This window comes from Myotis yumanensis, unplaced genomic scaffold (assembly GCF_028538775.1).
Source record: "Myotis yumanensis isolate MYYU_CA2020_CCGP unplaced genomic scaffold, mMyoYum1.0.hap1 SCAF_7, whole genome shotgun sequence".
Classification (NCBI taxonomy): Eukaryota; Metazoa; Chordata; class Mammalia; order Chiroptera; family Vespertilionidae; genus Myotis; species Myotis yumanensis.
This window is the reverse complement of record NW_027223758.1, coordinates 72,246,705-72,267,270: the sequence shown is the minus strand read 5'-3', so window position 1 is coordinate 72,267,270 and position 20,566 is coordinate 72,246,705. Positions and strand designations below refer to the sequence as shown.

The window sequence follows — 20,566 nt, the reverse complement described above, 5'->3', positions numbered from 1 at the left end:
AGCCTTTCTGGAGCACCCCTGCGGCGGCCTGGCCCTGGCTCTCCTGCGGCACTGCCTCTGCTCCCACTGCAACCTCCTGGTCCTGCTTCCTGGAAGGGACAGGACAGCCTCAGTCAGGCACATTCACACATCAGTCTCAGCTCAGATGCCTCCAGACTGACCTGATGGTTCTTGGTTGGCCCAAGAGGCCCAGCAAGGGATAGGGGTGAGGGGAGACCCTCAGTTGGGAGGGAATGTCTTACTCTCCAAGCCCAGGGTTGGTAGCTGTCTCCCTACACTGTGCCCACAGGCCATGTCCCTGCAGTCCCGCAGCTTGGGCTGGCTGGCTGCCTTCCACCCACAGTCATGCATCACCTGGGAAGCTTCTGAAAAACTGGTTTCGGGGACCCTCGCCTGTATTTTTCAAAAGCTCCCCAGATGACCTGAATGAGTGGTCAGGGCTGAGAGCAGGGCAGGAAGAGGAAGTCGGTGGTACCAGGGCAAAGGCAAGAAGATGTTCCTTTGCAGGGTCCTCTGCTCCTGGCTGGCTGGCAGACTAGGGACAAGTAGACGGTTCAAGTGGCCGGCCTTGACTCACCCGGTGGTCACATGCACACACAGCACCGCCTCCACAGTCAGACTGTCCCAGCTTGATCACAGGACTCGGGTCAGAACTCCTTGCTCTAAAGGCTGCCCTGGGGGGGAGGCAAGAGCCGTTTCGGACCTGCTGAGAACACTGGCATTGGTAAGGACCTGGGGCCATGCACATCCTGAACATCACCTGAAGGCTGGGGCTAGAAACTCACTTGTCTTTCCACTTGAGCCCATCTCGAACTTTCAGTTCTGTTGAGGAAAAAGTATAAGTCACATCAGGTTATCGCATCAAACTAGCTCATGGAACAAAATGAGGCCATGCTTCCTCCACATTTCAGTTACACAGTCCAGCCCTGACTCAGTCTGAGGACCCTCCTCACTGGGTCTTCTCTGATAACCTCTAGAGCACTCATGCCCAGATGTCAGTCGGGTTTTGTTCGCTGCCTGGAAACCCACAGCCACCCCTTGCTGGCCACCTCTCCCAATTCCATCCACAGTTGTGTCCCAAGCAAGCCATTGCCTGAGTCTGCACCCACCCTGGGGGTCAGCTGAATGGCCTCAGGTTCCACACCTGTGTGGTCTAGCTCCCAGGGTGCCCTCTCACCAGATACCTGATGACTCCCAGCTCCATTCAGCCTCTATCTGGGAATTTCTAAAATGCCGGATTTCTGCCGCGTAGAAGCCGAGCATGAGCAGTGCAGGAGAAACTTCTGAGTGGGTCCATCCAAGCTCACAGCCGGCCTTGCCCACAGAGTGAATCCACAGATGTGAAGTGTTTTTAGCTTTTTTTTTTTCCTGACTCCCCCACAAAATAAAAGTCAGCAGATGTGAAATGTATTTAAATTTTTATTTAGGAACAATTGAAAGATTTGAAGTACCATTTCGGCCCATTTCAAATTGTACAAGCAGTTTTTCCCTGTTGCCTTCTCTTATCCACATCCACAGATACAAAATCTAGGAAATGTGCAATTTGCATCTTAGAAATAGCAGCATCCCTACAGGGACCTTGTGAGCCTGGAGACGGCCCAGTGCCAGCCTCGCCTCGGCACAGCCATGGTCCAAAGGCAAGTCACAATCTCTGTTAAAAACATTCCCCTGTGGCAGAATCCCGTTCCACCCAGGCCTAAAGGACAAAGCAACAAAGCGCCCCTCTCCGTTTTCGCTCTCACAGTGGCCACCGCAGGCCGTGGGACCCCTCCTACACGGTTTGGTAACGTTTTAATCTGCCTCCGGACAAACAGAAACAGGGCAGCTGCCTCTTAGCACCAAGGTGATCACTTCTTCAGCCATCTCTGGGAGACAAGAAGCGAACCAAAAGCAAACTGGTCAACAGTCATCCCCTCCTCACTTCTCAGCAGCCCTCTGGAACAAAGGGTTTGTACAGAGTCCAGAATCTACCCGACAGTAGAAAACCTGGAATCAGGACCTTGAGGAAGGAATCTGCAGGCCTTTGGCAAACTCCCTGAGTTCCACAAAGACTGTGCGCAGTAAACTTTCAATGAACAATGGCTGGCAGGAGAGGGGAAGGTTGGCGTATTTTCTCTTTTTAAACTATGGCCCAGTCTGGCCCTCCTGACGCAGGTGCTCACCTCTCCCCTGGCACTGGCCGGCTTCACTGCGCAGGGCCGACCCTGCTGGCTCCCTACTGGGGGCAGGGCGGGGGCAGGCTCCCCTCCTGGCTCTGGGAAACCTGGGGCTCCCGTAAACTGCAAGAATGAGACAGCTGTATGGGCAGGAGCCAGGGGCAAGTGACATTCTCTCTCTTTAAACACAAATTGCAGGATTAACATGTACCCTGTGGGGAAGACGGAGCACTTGAAGCTTTTTATGTTCAGTGACTGAACAGCCTGTGTCATCCCAGAGAGTTCACTGCAGCCCCAGCTACACTGAGTACTTTTAAACCCTCCACTCGTCATGGAAAGAACAGGAGTTATAAAGCATTAGCAAAGAGAAGCTACTAACACACTCAAGTGCTCACGTGTGCACACACGCCACCAGAGCCACCTCCTGAAGGAAGAGGCACTAAAATAGGTAAACACTCCCTCTCAGGAAGCCTGGCTAACCAGCCGCCCCTAGTGGACAGCAGGAGAGAGGAGAGAACCACAGCCCCATCCTAGGGCCTGCCCCTGTGCTCACCTCCCTCCGCTGGGCCTGGCTCAGGCCTGAGCAGCAGCAAGGACCAGGTCCTGAGGGCTGAGAGCCTTGGGGCTGGCGACAAGGCAGGAACTACATGTTCTTTGTGGATCCTTGCAGTCCTGCAAACTAAAAGATCTCATTTTTAAACTCCAGGTTGCAGGTGCTTGCCCTGTCCATATGGTAACCAGGGTCTACCTCATCCATCCCAGACTTTGGGTCTCTACTCCTGCTCCAGATTTGGGGGCAGGTAGAATGCTTGGTTCCTGTGGGATCCAGACTGTCATGTCTCCAGTCTGATGAAGGACTAGGGCCCCACTCAAAGGAGAGGCCAGGTTTGCAGGCAGGTCACAGAACAGCCAGTCTTGACAAGTGAGCTCAGGACTAAAGAACCAGAGAAGCAGACTCTCTGGGACTAAATGCTCTGTGTCTGTGCTCCTCTCAGCTACGTGCAGATGCTGGGTCAACCCAGAGAGAACTGGGGTGAGCCCCCGGTTCCAGTGTGACCAGCACTGGGGACACATAGATTCTAGCAGAAATGAATTCGAACTGTAAGCCTCTGGACTTGCAGCTGAGCTGGGGAGCAAGCCAAGCAGCACCCACAAGAGCCACCTGCATCCAGTCACTCGGCCCAAATCCAAACCCACCACTTTTTTGCAAGGTCGCCCGCAGTCTCCTCAGCCCTGGTGCCGCAGGGCGCAGCATCATAAATGGGCCAGAGAAGCCAGCAGGGCGGGCACCTCAGACAAGCCTCGCTCAGGGAGGGGACTATGCAGAGAAGGCTGGGCCTCCACACTCCCTTTCTCAGGTGCTGGAGCTTTGCTGAGGAAGGTGCTCCCCGGGGCTGGGCAGGAGGCTGGGCGGCCTGTGCTAGGGACAGGCAGCGGAGGAAGCCGAATCAGAGGTCCCTGCAGAGGGAGGGCTCCAGGCTGGAGTGAGGAGAACTGAACCCTACTCACCTCCTGGCCCAGGCTGGCTGCTGGCTGTGCAGACCTTGCATATCTAGAGGATTTTTTTTCTCCAACACAACTGAGCCTTGCAAAGCAGTGGGATACATAAAGATTTAAATTTCACACAAAAGGTGAGTCAAATGATAACCTGCCCCAGGAGAAGTCTGAGCAAGGAAAAGGGGGAATACTTGAGGAAAAGCCCAAACTCCAGGTTTGGTTTTATTTAAGTTTTTCTTCTTGGCTTGTTCTCCTCTCCCACAGAGGGCCTTTATCCACTTGGGTGTGGTGTCTGAACTGACAAGCTGCTCCAATCCCCAATTTTGGTCCGAGAAGAGAAAGGAAGACGAGGCAATAGGGCCCAAAGAGGGCAGCACAAGCAGGAAGCCATGGGAGAGGATGTGCAGAGCAAGGCGAGGCCCAACCAGAAAGGGCAGTGCACCTGCACGGAAGGCAGCCTGGCACAGATGTCCGAGTCAGAGGAGTCACAGGACCACTGACCGAGCCACATCTCAGCCTGGAGGACACATTGAAACTCCCTGGGGGGACAGCTTCCCACGGCCAGCTGGGCCACGGCCATTAGTACACGTGGGAGCCTATAAGGCACCACCTAGCCCTCTGCTGAGCCCCCACCTTTTGTTTCTGAAGAGCAGGGTGCGGAGGCCTCCGGTCGAGGCGCTTTGGTCCACCTCAACAGCTGCAGGTCACTCGGCCAAGAAAGGAGCCCTAAGCCCCCGAATCTGCCGAAGCCCAGTGCTGGCCACCACCCCACTCGGCATTCTAGTTCAGGAACCCGCGACTCCTGGAGAAGGGACCTCCTCCCAAACCAAATGCTCCTCAAGACTCAAACAAGTAATCAAAATATGCAAACTATATGTACCATAAATCCAGATTTCCTGTATCAGGTGATGGTCTGGCTTCACCTCTTAAAACCGGATATAAACCTCACTGTAAAAATTATAATAAACCAAACATGGATAAGACATGGGCAACTAGAAAGAGTGAAATACTTGACTGCCTCTGACGAGTCCAAGTGCATGCAGAGGACCAGGGAAAGATTAGTCACCTTACAAAACAGGCTCTTCCTCTCAAGACACTAACCCCACCCCACCTTCAGCTCTGCAGCCCACAGACTGCCTTCTGCCGTAGCGGCGTCACAGAAGCTCCCCCTTCAGTCGTGTGCAAAACCACCGCGATCTGTCTTGTGGCAGGGCCACGTGCCCCCGGCACCGGGGTATAGTCCTGATTTCTGGGCTATTTCTCTGTGCCCAGTTGGCTATGTTTACGGTTCTGCACCAAAGCCTTGGGTACCTGAAATATCCTTTTAGGCACCTGCTTGATGTCCCGTCTCTCTCCCCATCATGTTTGATCTTTTATTCTTTCAAGCGTGAGGCCCACACCCCACTAACCACTCTGGCCCAAGAGCACTGGAGGGAGGCGCTCTGCTCACTCTGGCCCCTAACCTGGGCAGTCTTGTTATTCCTTGTGTGGCCCTGGTGGGTGGACAGGGCCAACAATGTGAGGAAAACATGCCAATTTTTCCACCTTTTAAAGGTGAGTTGGTGCTGAGGTTGGGTTGCTCTGTCTTGCATGAACTTGTCCATCTATGTACTTTATTTTTTCTGTCTTGCTATTTGGATTGTAAATGAAATGTGAATACAAATAACCAAGAATATCCTCTCTACAGACACACCCCTTTGGCCGGTGTGACAAGGTTCCGGGGGTGATGCCGGCAGGGTGTGTTACAGACACTTGGAGATGGCTTCGTGCTGGGCCGCCCACTGCACCCCATGTACCAGCATTCCATCCAACACAGGCTAATTCTCCCAACACCCATGTGCCACCAAGTTCCTCAAGTGTACACGTCAGATGTCCATTTCACGAGCAAAGCATCAAATGAGCATTTATACTGTATATGTGTATACATAAATTAACCTGCATGTACATAAACACTAAAGGAAAAATTCCAGGCATCTGTTCTCTGAAGGAAGGCAATAACTCGTCATTCTTGGCAATTCTATAAAGAGTGCTTTAGAGCTAAATAGCTTCACCCTCCAAAATGGAAAGTGTACAAAAAACAATAGGCTGCAAAGCTTGCCAAATACTCACAAGCCACCTGTTTGAAACACATAAGGGGTGGTACCTATTGGGACAGAGAGGGCAGAAGAAGACACTTCCAAAGAACAAGGTCTAAGGACTTCTGATTTGCAAGGCAAGCCCTCTCCTGGAAGGCCAGTGAAGAACCTGCCTGGTCCAGTTCCTGGGGAGGGGTGGGGGGGAGGAAGGACCATGCCTAACCCAGCACCAGTATTTCTTGCCCAAAGCCCCTGCCCTCTCTCCGGGGTCTCCTCATGCTGCTTGCCCAGCCTGGACCAGGAGGGCGTGCCCAGGAGGTCCCAGTGCTTTGGGAAGCAGGTGGTGTCCAGGTGAGCAGTGCTGCAAGTGACCCTTCTTTTGCCTGCCGCACTCTGTAGCTGCTGCTCTTAAAGCAGCCAGTCCTGGGGAGACAGAGTTTACCATTCAGTACAGCGTTGTAAGCAAGTTTCCCAATGCTTCAAAGGCATCTGTTCCTGTGATTTTTTTCAATAATAATATAAAAAAGAACACGATGGTTAGGCTAATGTAGACAGAGATCTTGTTTCCAAGTTTGCAGATATAAATATAGACCTTTAACACCATAAACCCTGCAAGGACCTGTGCAGTGATGCCCAGCACCCCTGGGCGAGTGCCCAGCACACCAGCCAGGCCCTTGGCATGGGGGCCAGGAGGACTCTGGGTGTTCAGCCAGGAACCCCCACATGCAGGTCATTGTGCCGAAGGCCACCCCAGTTCTGATAATCCCATCCGTCCTCTCACCCCGGGCAGGTGTGGGTCTCCCCTCCCAGAGCACAGGGGGCTGTGCAGTGAGAGAGGTCGAGGGCTCTGAACACAGGCGGTGACCATGCACTGTCGCTTTGTCCCCACTGCTAGTTCTGTTTTCAATTTCCTCTCTCTCTAGGCATGTCTAGATTTTTTTTTTAATGCGGACATATAGTCAGTACATTAGGCTTAATAGCAAATATTTCTTTAGTTGATCTGGAAACTAAAAAGTAACGGTCCATGATTCAAACTTCCATGAACAAAGCAGAATTACTACAACAGCTTAAAAGAGTGGTAATCACATAACCAGTCATTTCTTAAATGCAGTAACGGCAGGTCCTGCACCGATTATCCTGCCAGGCATGCGAGCCGGCAGGAGATTCTACTGGTCTCCACCTAAGGTAGCAGAGAGCACCTCAAAGGTGCTGCCTTCCTTGAGGAACACAAAGGGGCCCGGGCTCCAGATGTGGTCTGAGTGTGTGATTTCCCCTGCCTGACCTGGAAGGTGAGGGAACATGTGGCCCCAGCGATGTCCAGAGAGCAGACACAGGACATTTTCAGAGATGATGCAAAAGACAATGTACTGCTTTGCTAACAAAGTTTCTATGTAATAATAAGTGTTTATAATCCGATGTTTCATTAAATGTGTATAGGCGGACTTGTGTTAAAAATTGGATTCTGTGTCTATGACTATGAAATCTGAACTACTTTATCCACTGAAAGGCAAAGGACAGGTCCTACATTGTGGAAGAACTGACGGAAACTCTGCTCTCCCTCTTGCTTGGTGATGGCTGGCCGGAGGTGACAGGAGGGATCTGGGCTGTCTGTGAGGTTCCAGAAGCTCTGTGCGCCCAGAGGCCGGGTATGGGAATGGATGTGTCAGCAGAGAGTTGGGTGGGGCCCTTCCACGTGGCAGGCAGCATCCCCGACTGGCCAGTCCTTCACAGTAATCGGTTCAATTCAGTCTGTTTCTGAGGAGAAAGCACATGCCTGTCACCTCCATGTCAGCTGCCACGTGTGTAGCCCCCAAGGGCGGCATCACTGGCTTTGGTGACTTCTAAATTCCAATAAGCAATGCCTTCCTGCTAGCCACTCCCTCCTCTGCAGCCTGAGGGCGTGTGAAGAAGGCCTGTGGGTTAAGGACAGGATGCTGGCTAAATCTAGCAGGGACCACTGCCCAACCCCAGGCCTAGGAGCTGGTGTAGATGTCTTCTCTAGGCCCACCAATGTATCCCCTCGGCCGGCTCCCCAGGCCGCTGCCTCCTCGGGAGTCGTGTCCTAACCCGCCTCGTCCTGCCTGCTCCCTTCGGGCTCTCCAGAACATACTCTTCTAATGTAACAGCAGCTGGGTCTAATCTCTGACATGCATTTTACTGATGTCTTCATCTCTAACTTCCAACCCCACAGTCCAAGTCCGTGGGCTGTTCAGAGAGGTCCGTCATCCCTGCTGCTTTCAGAAGCAGCCTGCCTTGAGGCTGCTGACAAGGCCGGGAGAAGCCAGGGGCAGACAGACAGCCCTTCCTGCACCTGGTACCTGCCTTGGATAGAAGAGGACGATGCCACAGGTGCAGGGTCACCCCCGCCGCTCCTGCTCTGTCCCACCCAGGACACCAGCACTTCACTTTCTGGTGGAGTTAGTAGCTGAGGGGAGCAAATGCTTGCAATTCAAACCCATTCATCCCAGTTCCAGGTTAGCTTTCTTCAAAAGCGTGGTGAAATATACATAACAGAAATCCTATCACTTTAAGTGGCATTAAGTACAGTCACACTGTTGTGTAACCACCACCCTATTTCCAGCTGCCCAAGAATATAATTTAGAAAAACTTTAATTTAAAAAAGCAAAAGAAATAGCTTGCTCTAGTTCTCTGCTATCTATGCTGTTTTGTTGGTGAAGCCAAAGCCCAGGTGGCCATTTCCCAGGGGCAAGCCCAGTGCAGGAGATGAGGCCAAGGCAACCAGTCCTGTGAAGCTAGACCTGTCCTTGATGCCCACAACGCTCCCTGGGAGGCCCTCCCTCACAGTGAGGGGCCTCTATGAGGAGACAGAGGGGAGGAGAGGCCTTGGAAAATCAACACCCCATAGTGACAGCCAGTGTGACTTGTCTGTAGCTTCAAGAAACCTGTCTTAGCCCTAGCTGGTTTGGCTCAGTGGATAGAGTGCCGGCCTGCGGACTGAAGGGTCCTGGGTTCAATTCTGATCAAGGGCACATGCTGTGTAACTTTAAAAATTACTTAACTTCTCACCTGGCCAACATGCTCAGTGGTTGAGCATCAACCTATGAACCAGGAGGTCGAGGTTCAATTCCCAATCAGGGCACAGGCCCAGGTTGTGGGCTTGATCCTCAGTAAGGGGTGTGCAGGAAGCAGCCAATCAATGATTCTCTCTCATCATTGATGTTTCTCTCTCTCCCTCCCTCTCCCTTCCTCTCTGAAATCAATAAAACCTGTCTTAAATAAAATACTCTTGCAGAGTTTCCTGTCAAATACTAATACCATGACCCAGCATTTGATTCCATATACATCTAAGAGGGAAGATGAGTTTCCATTACTTCCACATCAGGAAGAACAATTAAAGAGAAAATTATAGGATTTTCATTATTAAAAAACTTCACCATGTATCTAAAGATAATTAAAGACTTTCTTTAGCTAAGAAATGGCTAGAAAAGTTTGGACCTTTGTAGGTTCACTATGTTCCTGTCCCTGCACAAGTTTTTAAGAAACATAAAATGAAATAAACAACTCTCAACCCTTTATCATCTTATGTTCTGAAGATGTCTGCTGCCAGTTACCCCGAAGCAGCTGGGCAACCTTTGAAATAGCAGATGCTCCCATGCAGTAAATCCAGTGCCCACCCATGGGTGCCCCCTCCCCATACCCACGGAGGACAGCCATGACTCCTATGGGCTCCTTACCCAGCTGACGACCAGCCTGGGGACTTGGTATGTCACAGGGCTCTGAGCTGGCCTCAGGGGCACTGGGCTCCCACGACTCACTGTTTTCAGACACCTCTGAATAGGTATCGCCCAGCTCTTTGTGCACTGCTGCAGGGTCACCAGGGCCCTGGTCCTCGCTGCCTGTGTCTGCCACTGCCCGGGTCTCCTCGCCCATTTTCTCAGCAAACCACTGCTTGACCTGCTGGGAGCTCATCTGGGTCTTGTCGCAGAGGCTCTGCAGGTCCTCCTCATACAGCATCTTGTGTGTCACGTAATAGTCTTGCAGCAGCTCCCTGTTGCCAGGGGTGATGACCAGTAACCCTGGTGGGAAGTTGCCCCGCTTGTAGTCTTCGTACCACTTGAGCTGGCCGTTCTTCAGGGCGTACCTGCTGTCGCCGAACCAGCGCACCACCTCTGGCCGTGGCAGGCCTGTCTGGGCCATGATGGAGTCGTAGTCCTGGGTGCTCGGCCACTGCGTCTGCACAAAGAGCTGGCGCAGCAGGTGCCGCTGCTGTGCTGTCTTTTTGCAGCTCACCTTGCCGGGCGGCTGCAGGGCCAGCTTATTTGACCCATCGTCTGCAGGGTCACAGGCGCCCAGCCCGGGTAGCTCGCTCTTGCCATTGGCTTCAGTGACCCGCAGGTTCTTCAGGTTGATCTTGATGGGGCTGACTTTGCGTTCAGCCAAGGTGTGGCTGCTGGGCACTTCTGGGGAGCCATTCTCCCCAGGGACCCTCAGGTCACCGGTCGCCTCCTCTGCTCCCCCCTCATCCCCAGCGGCCTCCTCCTCCTCCTGACAGGCACTCCCATCGGCCTTGGTCTCCTCGGTGGTCACCTTTTTCCGTCTCTCAGAAAACCAGCTGTCGATCTCTCTTCGGGTCATTTTGGTTTCAGTCCTCAGGCGGTCCAGTTCCTCGTCGAGAGGAAGGGGATTTTGTGCAAAACTGCTCTCCAGGGCTCGGAGCTGCTCAGGGGCTCGCTCCTTGTATTTGGTTGGTGTGAAGTCAGGGGTCTGGTGCCAGGACTGTCGTTTGGCAGAAGGGTGGGTGGCCAGGGTGGCTGCCGTTGGGATGCAGGTCCCCTCAGGGGCCTTGGACACTGGGGGGAAGGGCACCTCTGGCACAGAGTCAATGATGATGGAGCTGGGATCCCCGGGCAGCATGACCCGGGAACCCTTCAGGTTCCGGCAGTGGTACCTCCGGTCACTGAACCATTTCCTCACCTCCCTGGTACTTAGGCCGGTCACTTTGGTCAGATGCTCAACTTCACTCTGTCCCGGGAACTGGTTCCGACAGAAGCTGCCTTTCAGAGCGGACAGCTGTTCATGAGATTTCTTATTTTTGTAGATGCTGGCATCAAGGAAGGCTTGGGAAGTGATGCTCGGGCATGCTGTGAGCAATGACTGGGCTGCATTGACCACCTTCACTGCTGATGTCGTGTTTGAACACACAGTGTTAATGGGCGCAACAGTTGGCTGCTTGGGGATAGATGTTACTGCTAGAGGGAGAGATGAACTCGGTGCCTGCAACCCATTGGCCATCAGTGGCTGAGTGACCAGAAGTCCCCCTGCTGTGCCCTCCGGCTGTCCTACAACATGACCTGGGAGGGCAGCCTGGATGAGATGCTGGACGTTGCCAGCATTGGCAACCAGAGGAGTATTCAGAACAGTGATTGTGGGCTGAGGGACAGACTGAATGACTGTATTGAACATCTTTTTCCGGGCATCCTCGATCTCTTCGGGGGACCAACTGATCCCTTGTTTCAGCCTTTGGGCTGTGAACCAGATCTTGAGCTGTTCTTCTGGATACTTGGTAACCACAGTCAAATAGCAGAGCTCAGCTTTGGTTGGGTAGGGGAACTTGTGGAAAGAGTTCTTCAAGAAGCTGTTGGAGTCCATGGCCGCATTGTATGTTGGAATGCTGCTCAAGGGGATCATCACTTTGGGAAGGGACTTGGAGGTGGGCAGTGGCTGGTGGGTGTGGTGCTGGGCATGTGCTGGGGGCTGCTGCTGGAGAGAGAGAAACTGTGCTATACCAGCTGGCAGAACTGGCACTGTCCCCAGCAGGGGCCCATTGGTCGTATGGGGAGGCTTGGTGGGGTTGGTGGGTGCCTGGCTGACTGGAACCGCCCCATTGACAAAGGAGTGGTCCTCTTCTTTTGCCTCTGTTTCCCCAGCTGGTGGGTTTGGTAAGGTCTCACCAACAGGTTGACTGGGGGCGTTTTCCTTGAGCGTATGAATTTTTTTGGCTTCAGCTTTGCCTTTCATTATCTTCATGATTGGAGTTTTGGTGATGATGATTTCGGCTTGTCCATCGGTCCCGTCAGTGCTGGGCTCGCCCAGCGGGTCAGGAGTGCTGGTGCTCTCAGGGACGCTCTGCTCCACGACCACATGATTGTCTGGCTTGGCCACATTCCACAGAAAGCTGGCTTCCCCCGAGTGGCACTTGGCATTGTGCAGAGAAAGCCCCTCAGGAGTTTTTGCCAGAAAACTGCACTCAGTGCATACAAAGGTCGGGTCTTTATTAAAGTCTGTGTGCTTGGAGTTCATGTGTCCCACAAACTGGGTTATGTCCTGGGATCTGAAATCACAGTATTTACAGGAATACAAATAGCCATCCAAAGTGCTCTGATGGCCGTTGGCCAGCGCAGCGCTGTCGGTATTGCTGGAGGCCTGGGCGACCTCGCTGCTGGTGGCAGGCGCTTCTGGGGGCAGGTCCGGTGGGGGTCCTTCGGGCAGAGCCTCGGCGGGCTGGGCCTCTGCACTGGCTTCCTGCAGCACCACGGTCTTCACGGGAATCATGCATGGGGTGGTGGATTTCCGCTTGCTGGCCATGGCGACAATCGCTCCGGGTGATGGCTTGGGGACAGCTTGTCCTGTCAAGGCCTCACAGTACAAGTTCCAGCTGCTGCATGAGGGCCAGAGAGTTTCCAAAGGCAGCTTTTTCAGTTGTTTGCAGAAAGCAAGTTTTCCCTATTAAACCTGAGGAGGAATAAAAAAAAAATGATTAAGATCTCTGAAGCTCTGTCTGTTTCTCAGATGCCCAGACACACTCCACTGCTTGACTTCTATCACTCCTGCCACTCGGGGGAAGCCAGCGGGAAGTTCAGCAGCAGCTTGGATGTCAACTTGGAGTCAGGAGCCCCCCAAATGCTAACAAAATGGTGCCCTGAAGAATGACCTGGGGATGTTCCCATCCCACTTGATAGACTTCAGACATGTGTTTCTGTTTTGTATTTCCCTCTGCATCCATGCATTAAGTAACTCAGATTCAAAAACAAAAATGACAACAATTAAATAATCCTCTTTTGAACCTCCAAATTCATTCTGACCACGTCTGAGTGAGAACAAAAGATCCCAGTGTAGTTCTTGTTTAAATGTTTGGGCCAACCAGGGTTTTTCTTTTCATAGCCTTCCCACATATGAGAACAAGATGACGCCTCTGCCTCGCCCAAGCCAGGCCAAGGCCAAGTCAGCTGTAGGGGGGTGTTGGAGCCGGGCCTCTCTCCGTGCCCTTTCCCTGCCTGCTGCCCTATCAAACACACTCCAGGCAACAGAAGAGGGATCACCTCACAATTACTGGCTCTACCCGAGACTACTGCCACTGGTGAAGCCAAAGGCCATAGGGTCAGGGGATCCACAGACCCAGTCTGTGGCCCCGCCAGCTGCACATTCTCTTTCTGGGTGCAGCAATTTAAAGTGTGGCCTCACCTAGAGTGCACAAACTACACATGACATTGTATTGTGCTTGTTTCATTTTTATTTCTTTCAATGCCTACCTTAAAAATACAAACTCTGCCGAAACCGGTTTGGCTCAGTGGATGGAGCGTCGGCCTGCGGACTGAGGGGTCCAGGGTTCGATTCCGGTCGGGGGCATGTACCTGGGTTGCGGGCACATTCCCAGTGGGAGATGTGCAGGAGGCAGCTGATCGATGTTTCTCTCTCATCGATGTTTCTAACTCTCTGTCTCTCTCCCTTCCTCTCTGTAAAAAGTCAATAAAATATATTTTTTAAAAAAAATACAAACTCTTAAATCTTTGATCCATTTGAAATTTATTTCAAAAGCTGGGGTGATTGATTTGTTTACATGTAAAGTAATTATTATAATAACTTTCTTTTTAAATCCTCCACTGAGGACATGCTTTTATTGATTTTAGAGAGAGAAGAATAAAGAAGGAAAGAGAGAGAAACATCGATGTGAGAGTGAAACATCAATTAGTTGCCTGAGAAAGTGTTTTTGTGATTTCTATCATTAACATAATCCTATCTAATAATAGACAAACATGGTAATTGACCATACCTTCGCTACGCCCCCGTTGGCTAATCAGTGTGATATGCAAATTAACCGCCAACAAAGGTGGCGGCTAATTTGCATACTGCAGGCAGGGCGGGACAGCGCCATCCCGCCTGCCCTGCCATCATTTGGGCCTGCTATCTGTGACCCGGGGCAGCAGGCGTCCATGTGCGACCCGACCCAGGGCGGCCAGGCGGTGCAGCAGCGATCGGCCAGCCCGCCCGGGCGTTCCGTGTGTGATCCGCCCGGGGCGGTGCCCCAACCCCCGGATCAGCCCTGCCGTGTGCGAGACCCGGGGAGGCGGGGCAGGCACCGAGGGATCGGGCCTGCCATCTGCCACCCGGGGAGTGGGCCTAAGCCAGCAGGTGGTTATCTCCCGAGGGGTCCCAGACTGTGAGAGGGCACAAGTGGGGCTGAGGGACACCCCCCACCCCCCTCCCCTGCCAGTGCACAAATTTTTGTACACCGGGCCTCTAGTATCACTATAATCATCATTATCTTTCTTTTAGCAAATGATAATGCTAGCAATGATTAAAATAATAATAATTTTAATACCAAAAGCATGTTATCATCAGTGTTTGGATTTGATATAAAAGTGTAAAGAAACTTAAAATATCTCTATTTATATTCTTAGTGAATAAACACAACAAACTATTTTTCTGTTTGTAAGTCTAATGCTATGATGATAATAAAAAATAATTACTATTAAAAAATAGTGTGAGATAAGGATAAACATACACCCAGGATCTAATCACTGGTCACCATTTCCCCACCAATTTGAAATATCATGCACAAATTTTTTTATACTTAATTTTTAATTGTAAGGATAAAATATCAGTATTAAATGAAATTTAAGAAAATAAAACCACATATAATTTTGTATATCCTTCCATCTAGTGCAAATATTTCACACATTTTAAAACAATTTTTTCAAATTCTCATCCGAGGATATTTTTCCATTGATCTTCAGAGAGAGTGGAAGGGAAGGGAAGAGACAGAAACACCGATTGGTTGCTTCCTGCATGGGCCCTGACCAGGGCCAAGGATCAAGCCCGCAACCCAGGTATGTGTCCTTGACTGGAATTGAACCCAGGACCCTTCAGTCCACAGGCCAAGGCTCTATCCACTGAGCCAAACTAGCTAGGGCTCACACATATATATTTTTTAAAATATATTTTTATTGAATTTTTTTTTTTTTACAGAGAGGAAGGGAGAGGGATAGTTAGAAACATCGATGAGAGAGAAACATCAATCAGCTGCCTCCTGCACACCCCCTACTGGGGATGTGCCCACAAACAAGGTACATGCCCTTGACCGGAATCGAACCTGGGACCCTTCAGTCTGCAGGCCGACACTCTATCCACTGAGCCAAACCGGTTAGGGCTGCCCTGTTTGTTGTTGTTGTTGTTGCTGTTTTCTTAGCAGTTTTATAAGCTTCAAGTCTTATGTTTAGGTCAGTGATTTTCAAATGGTGTGCCATGGCACACTGGTGTGCAGTACTTGACTATTTAATCAGGGGCACTGATCTCTTTTCCTTAGATTGCCAAATTTAAAAAAATGCCAACACAACAATAGTCAACTGGTGTGAATGAATCAATATAATGCCTATTTTTTGTGAGGCGGAAAATATATTTTTTGTTAGTGCCACATAGTTTTAGTAATTAGTTTACACATGCCATGAGATGAAAAAGGTTGAAAATCACTGGTTTAGGTCTTTGAGTTAATTTTTGTATATGGTGTAAGGTAATGGTCCAACCTCACTCTTTTGTATGTGGATATCCAGTTTTCCAGCACCATTTATTGAAGCTACTGTCGTTTCTCCTTTGTGTAGCCTTGGCAGCCTGCTGAAGATCATTTGACTATATATGAAAGAGTTCATTAGACTCAATGTATTGGTTGAAGTGAGTCTATGGATATCTTTATATACCAGTGTCATAAAGTTTCATTGGTCTATGGATATCTTTTATACCAGTGTCATACAGTTTTTTACCAGGTGTACCGGTTAATAATTGGATTTTGTAATCAAAGAAAACATGATAATTTCAAGAGAAACATCAAAAGTGCTTTATTCAAAGTAATGTCCATCGCTAGCTACACATTTCCCCCATCTTTCAGGTAATTTGTGGATACCGTCCCAATAGAACTTTTCTTGTTTTGAGGCAGACCATTCAGAGACCCAATTTTCCACTTCTTCATTCATTTCAAAGTGCTGCTCAGAAAGTGCATGTGCCATTGATTGGAACGTAATCTGAAGGAGCAAGGTCTGGTGAAATCTGCGGGTGGGTTAATACTTCCCAGGCAAGATCTTGTAACATGTCTTTAACTGGTTTTGAAGTGTGTGATGGTGCGTTATCATGAAGCAAAATTACTTTGCCATGTCTTCTGGCACATTCTGGTCATTTCACGATCAAAGCGTGGTTCAAATTGATTATTTGTTGTCAGTAGCGATTAGTATTAATGAATTCACCTGGTTTTAGGAGCTCATAATATACCACAATGCAGAGTATTGTCTTCTTTCCAAAGCGATTTGGCCTTGCAGTCGATGTTGATGGTTGACCTGGATCAACCCATGATTTTGTGCATTTGGGATTCTCAAAATAAATCCACTTTTCATCGCCAGTCACAATTCGATACAAAAAAGACTTTCTTTGGTGCCACTGAAGCAACATTTTACTGATGACTTTATGGTTTTCCATTTGTCTTTTGTTCAGTTGATGTGGCACCCATTTTCCTTCCTTTAAAATCTTTCCCAGTGCTTGTAAATGATCAGAAATTGTTTGCTGAGCAATGTTTAATCTTTCTGCAAGTTGTTTTTGAGTTTGACAAGCATCTTCATCCAATAATGCTTGTAATTGTTGGTCTTCAAATTTTTGCAGTTGACCTGGACGTTCTTTGTCTTTCACATCGAAATCATCACTTTTAAAGCATTTAAACCAGCATTCCCAAGTATCTTGAGATGGAGAATGTTCACCATAAGCTTCCCAAAGTATATGATAACTTTTTCTTCAAAATAAAGTAATGAATTAAAACTTCCCACAAATGCCCTTTTTTGGGGGCATGAAATTCGACATTTTTAAGTGTAAAAATATCTATGATATTAACACCTTCACAAAATCTGACATATGAAGTTTTGAAGCTTGCTGTCAATACAACAAAATAGCATCCATATCAAATCGCATATATATCAACATATGTGTAACTCCATCTATTGAAAAAATATGCATTATTAACCGGTACACCTGGTAAAAAAATATTTTTATTGATTTCAGAGAAGAAGGGAGTGGGAGAGATGGAAACATCAATGATGAGAGAGAATCACTGACTGGTTGCCGCTGGGACTCAAGCCCGCAACCAGGGCATGTGCCCTGACTTGGAATTGAACCATGACCTCCTGGTTCATAGAGCGACACTCAACCAATGAGCCACGCCGGCCAGGTGTGTATCATACAGTTTTGATCACTGTACCTTTGTAATACAGGATTGGCAAAAGTAGGTTAACAGTTGTGAGTATAGGAAACAGTTATTTATTGTATTATATTCCATAAGAACTGTAAACCCACTTTTACCCACCCTTGTATATTTTGAAATCAGGATGTGTGAGGTCCCCAGCTTTATTTTTCTTTCAGAAGATTTTTTCTTTTCTTTTCAGGGTCCTTTGAGATTCCACATGAATTTTAGGATTTTTTTTTCTACTTCTGCAAAAAGAAATGCCAATGGGATTTTGATAGGGATTACACTGAATCTGTAGATAGCTTTGAATAATATGGACATCTTAACAATACTAAGTTTTCCAATTCATGAACATGAGATGTCTATTTGTGTCTTCTTTAAATTTTCAGCACTGTTTTGTAGTTTTTTTCATACAAGTCTTTTAACTCCTTGATTAAATTTATCCTTAAATATTTTATTCTTTTTGATGCTATTGTAAATGAGATCATTTTCCTTTTTGGATTTTTGACTGTTAACAGGTAGAAAAAAAATATTTTTGTGTGTTGATTTTGTGTCCTGCAATGTTAATGAATTCTTTTTTCTTACAGTTTTTTTTTTTTTTTTGGTGTGGAATTTTTAGGGTCTTCTACATATATGATCAGTTCATCTTGTGAACAGAAATAATTTTCTTTCTTTTTTATAGTTGATTTACTTTGCAATTATGTAAGCATATAAACGTACTAGAGGCCCGATGCACGAAATTCATGCAAGGGGCTTGGGTCCGGAAGTTCGTCCGGAAGTTCGTCCGGAAGTTCGTCCAGAAGTTTGTCCGGAAGAACATCCGGAAGGTCATTCTGCTATCCAGTCTTATTAGCATATTACGCTTTTATTATTATAGATTCTTTTTAAAAATATATATATATATTATTGGTTTTTTTTACAGAGAGGAAGGGAGAGGGATAGAGAGTTAGAAACATCGATGAGAGCGAAACATTGATCAGCTGCTTCCTGCACACCCCCAACTGGGGATGTGCCCGCAACCAAGGTACATGCCCTTGACCAGAATCGAACCTGGGACCCTTCAGTCCACAGACCAACGCTCTATCCACTGAGCCAAACCGGTTAGGGCTAGATTCCTTTTTAAACATCCCTGAAGATGAATGAAAGTTAAAATGGTTGATCATAGATCAGCAGCAAATGCAAATTGACAATCCAAATTATAAATAAAATTCTGTTTAGGATATTTAACTGATTCTCCAAGTATAATAATTAAGCTTAAAGGAAACAAATTTGTAGGCTTTTCTTTTAAACAAATGGAGATATTTTTCCTTTGATTCTTTAAGCTTTAATTAAAAACATTTCTCTCTGGCAGGAGTTTGTCAATTCCTTTCATTTGATATCATGATTACAGGATCAAAAATACTTAATTTACTTGCCATTCCCCACCTCATGTTATTCCCTACCCCTACTCAACATATAATTTTAATATTTTTAATAATAAAATACTATTTAGAAATTAAAATCTAATTGACCATTTGCAATAATTGTTTTTCCTATACTGTCTTAATAAATGTTTAAATCCAAACAAGTTTTCTTTACAACACGTTGATAATCACCAAGTTATATGTGAAAAATCTGGTAACTCTGACCTTTTTTCAAGTGTTTAAAAAACACACCAAACTGCCTGTTAGACTGCTAAGTGAAATCCTAAAGAAGACAATGAATGATGCCTTTAACTCTGTTCTAAACAGAGCTAAGTGCACAAATTACCAACATCTTCCTCCAGCAGCTAGAGACACACAAAGCCAGGTGCAGCTACCACCACAGTTCTTCCCCTTTCTTCTTCTTTAATAATTGCTCTCCTAAGACTTCCAGTAGTATGTTGAATAGAAGTGGTGAAAATAGGCATCCTTGCCTTGTTCCTGATCATAGAGGAAAAGCTTTCAGTTTTTCACAATTAGGCATATTAGCTGTGGGTTTTTCCTATATGGCCTTCATTATATTTTGATAATACCTTATATTCCTAGTTTGTTGAGTGTTCTCATCATGAAAGAATGTTTAATTTTATCAAGTGCTCTTTCTGCATCAATTGAGACAATCATATGGTTTTTGTCCTTCATTCTGCTAATCTGCTGTTTTATATTACATTGATTGATTTTCATTTGTTGAATCATCCTTGCATTCCAGGGATAATTTCACTTGGTCATGATATATAATCCTTTTAATGTGTTGTTAAATTCAATTTGCTAGTATTTTGTTGAGCATTTTTTGTATCAATTTTCATGAGGGATATTTGGTCTATAGTTTTCTTTTCTTATAGTATCTTTGTCTCGTTTTGGTATTAGGGTAATGCTGACCTCATAAAATAAATTTGAAAGTGTTCTTCCTTTTTGAATTTTGGAAGCATTTGAGAAGATTTGGTGTTAATTCTTTAAATGTTTGTTAGAAATTTCCAGTGAAGCCATCAGGTCCTGAGTTTTTCTTTGTTGGGAGATTTTTTTTATTATTGATTCAATCACTTTATTATTTACATGTCTGGTCAGATTTTTATTTCTTCATGATTCAGTCTTGGTAGGTTGTATGTTTCCAGGAATTTATCCATTTCTTCTAGGTTATCCAATTTGTTGATGTATAACTGTTCATAATAATCTTTTATAATCCTTTTTATTTTTGTGGTATTAGTTGTACTGTTGCCTCTTTCTTTTCTTACTTTTATTAGTGGATCTCTCTTTTTTCTTAGCCTGGCTAAGATTTCATTGATCTTTTTAAAAAAAAAAACCAACTTGTTTGTTTACTTTTTCTATTGTTTTCTTATTCTCTACTTTTTTATTTTACTTTTCAATTACAGTTTACATTCAATATTATTTTATATTAGTTTCAGGTATACAGTACAGTGGTTAGACAATCGCATACTTTACAAAGTGTTCCCCCTGATATTTCCAGTACTCACCTGGAACCATACACAGTTATTACAATATCATTGACTATATTCCCTATGCCAGTGATGGCGAACCGGTGACACGCGTGTCAGAGGTGACAAGCGAACTCATTTTTTTGAACTCATTTTTTTGATTGATTTTTCTTTGTTAAATGGCATTTAAATATATAAAATAAATATCAAAAATATAAGTCTTTGTTTTACGATGGTTGCAAATATCAAAAAATTTCTATATGTGACACGGCACCAGAGTTAAGTTAGGGTTTTTCAAAATGCTGACAGCCGAGCTCAAAAGGTTCGCCATCACTGCCCTATGCTGTACTTTACATCCTCATGACTATTTTGCATACTTTTGCTCTGATCTTTATTATTTCTTTCTTCTGCTAAGTTGGACTTTAGTTTTTTCTTCTTTTTCTAGCTCCTTGAGGTATAAAGCTAGGTTTCTTATTTGAGATATATTTTCTTT

The 20,566-nt window shown here is 47.0% G+C and overlaps 1 protein-coding gene across 7 annotated transcripts in view; it reads right to left on the bottom strand.

Annotated features, from left to right (window-relative positions):
- Positions 1-259: 259 nt before the first annotated feature.
- ZHX3 (zinc fingers and homeoboxes 3) overlaps positions 260-20,566 on the bottom strand; it is a 127,266-nt gene continuing 106,959 nt past the window's right edge. For 5 of the 7 annotated variants that reach the window (XM_070420969.1, XM_070420966.1, XM_070420968.1 and 2 more), the window contains 2 exons: positions 9,424-12,421; positions 260-7,483 (listed from right to left, as the gene is read on the bottom strand). In XM_070420969.1, the coding sequence (XP_070277070.1) occupies positions 7,473-7,483; positions 9,424-12,274 (2,862 nt within the window). In that variant the 5' untranslated portion in view covers positions 12,275-12,421 and the 3' untranslated portion in view covers positions 260-7,472. The remainder of the gene's footprint in view (positions 7,484-9,423; positions 12,422-20,566) is intronic. The other 2 variants (XR_011472197.1, XM_070420971.1) reach the window with 2 other exon arrangements.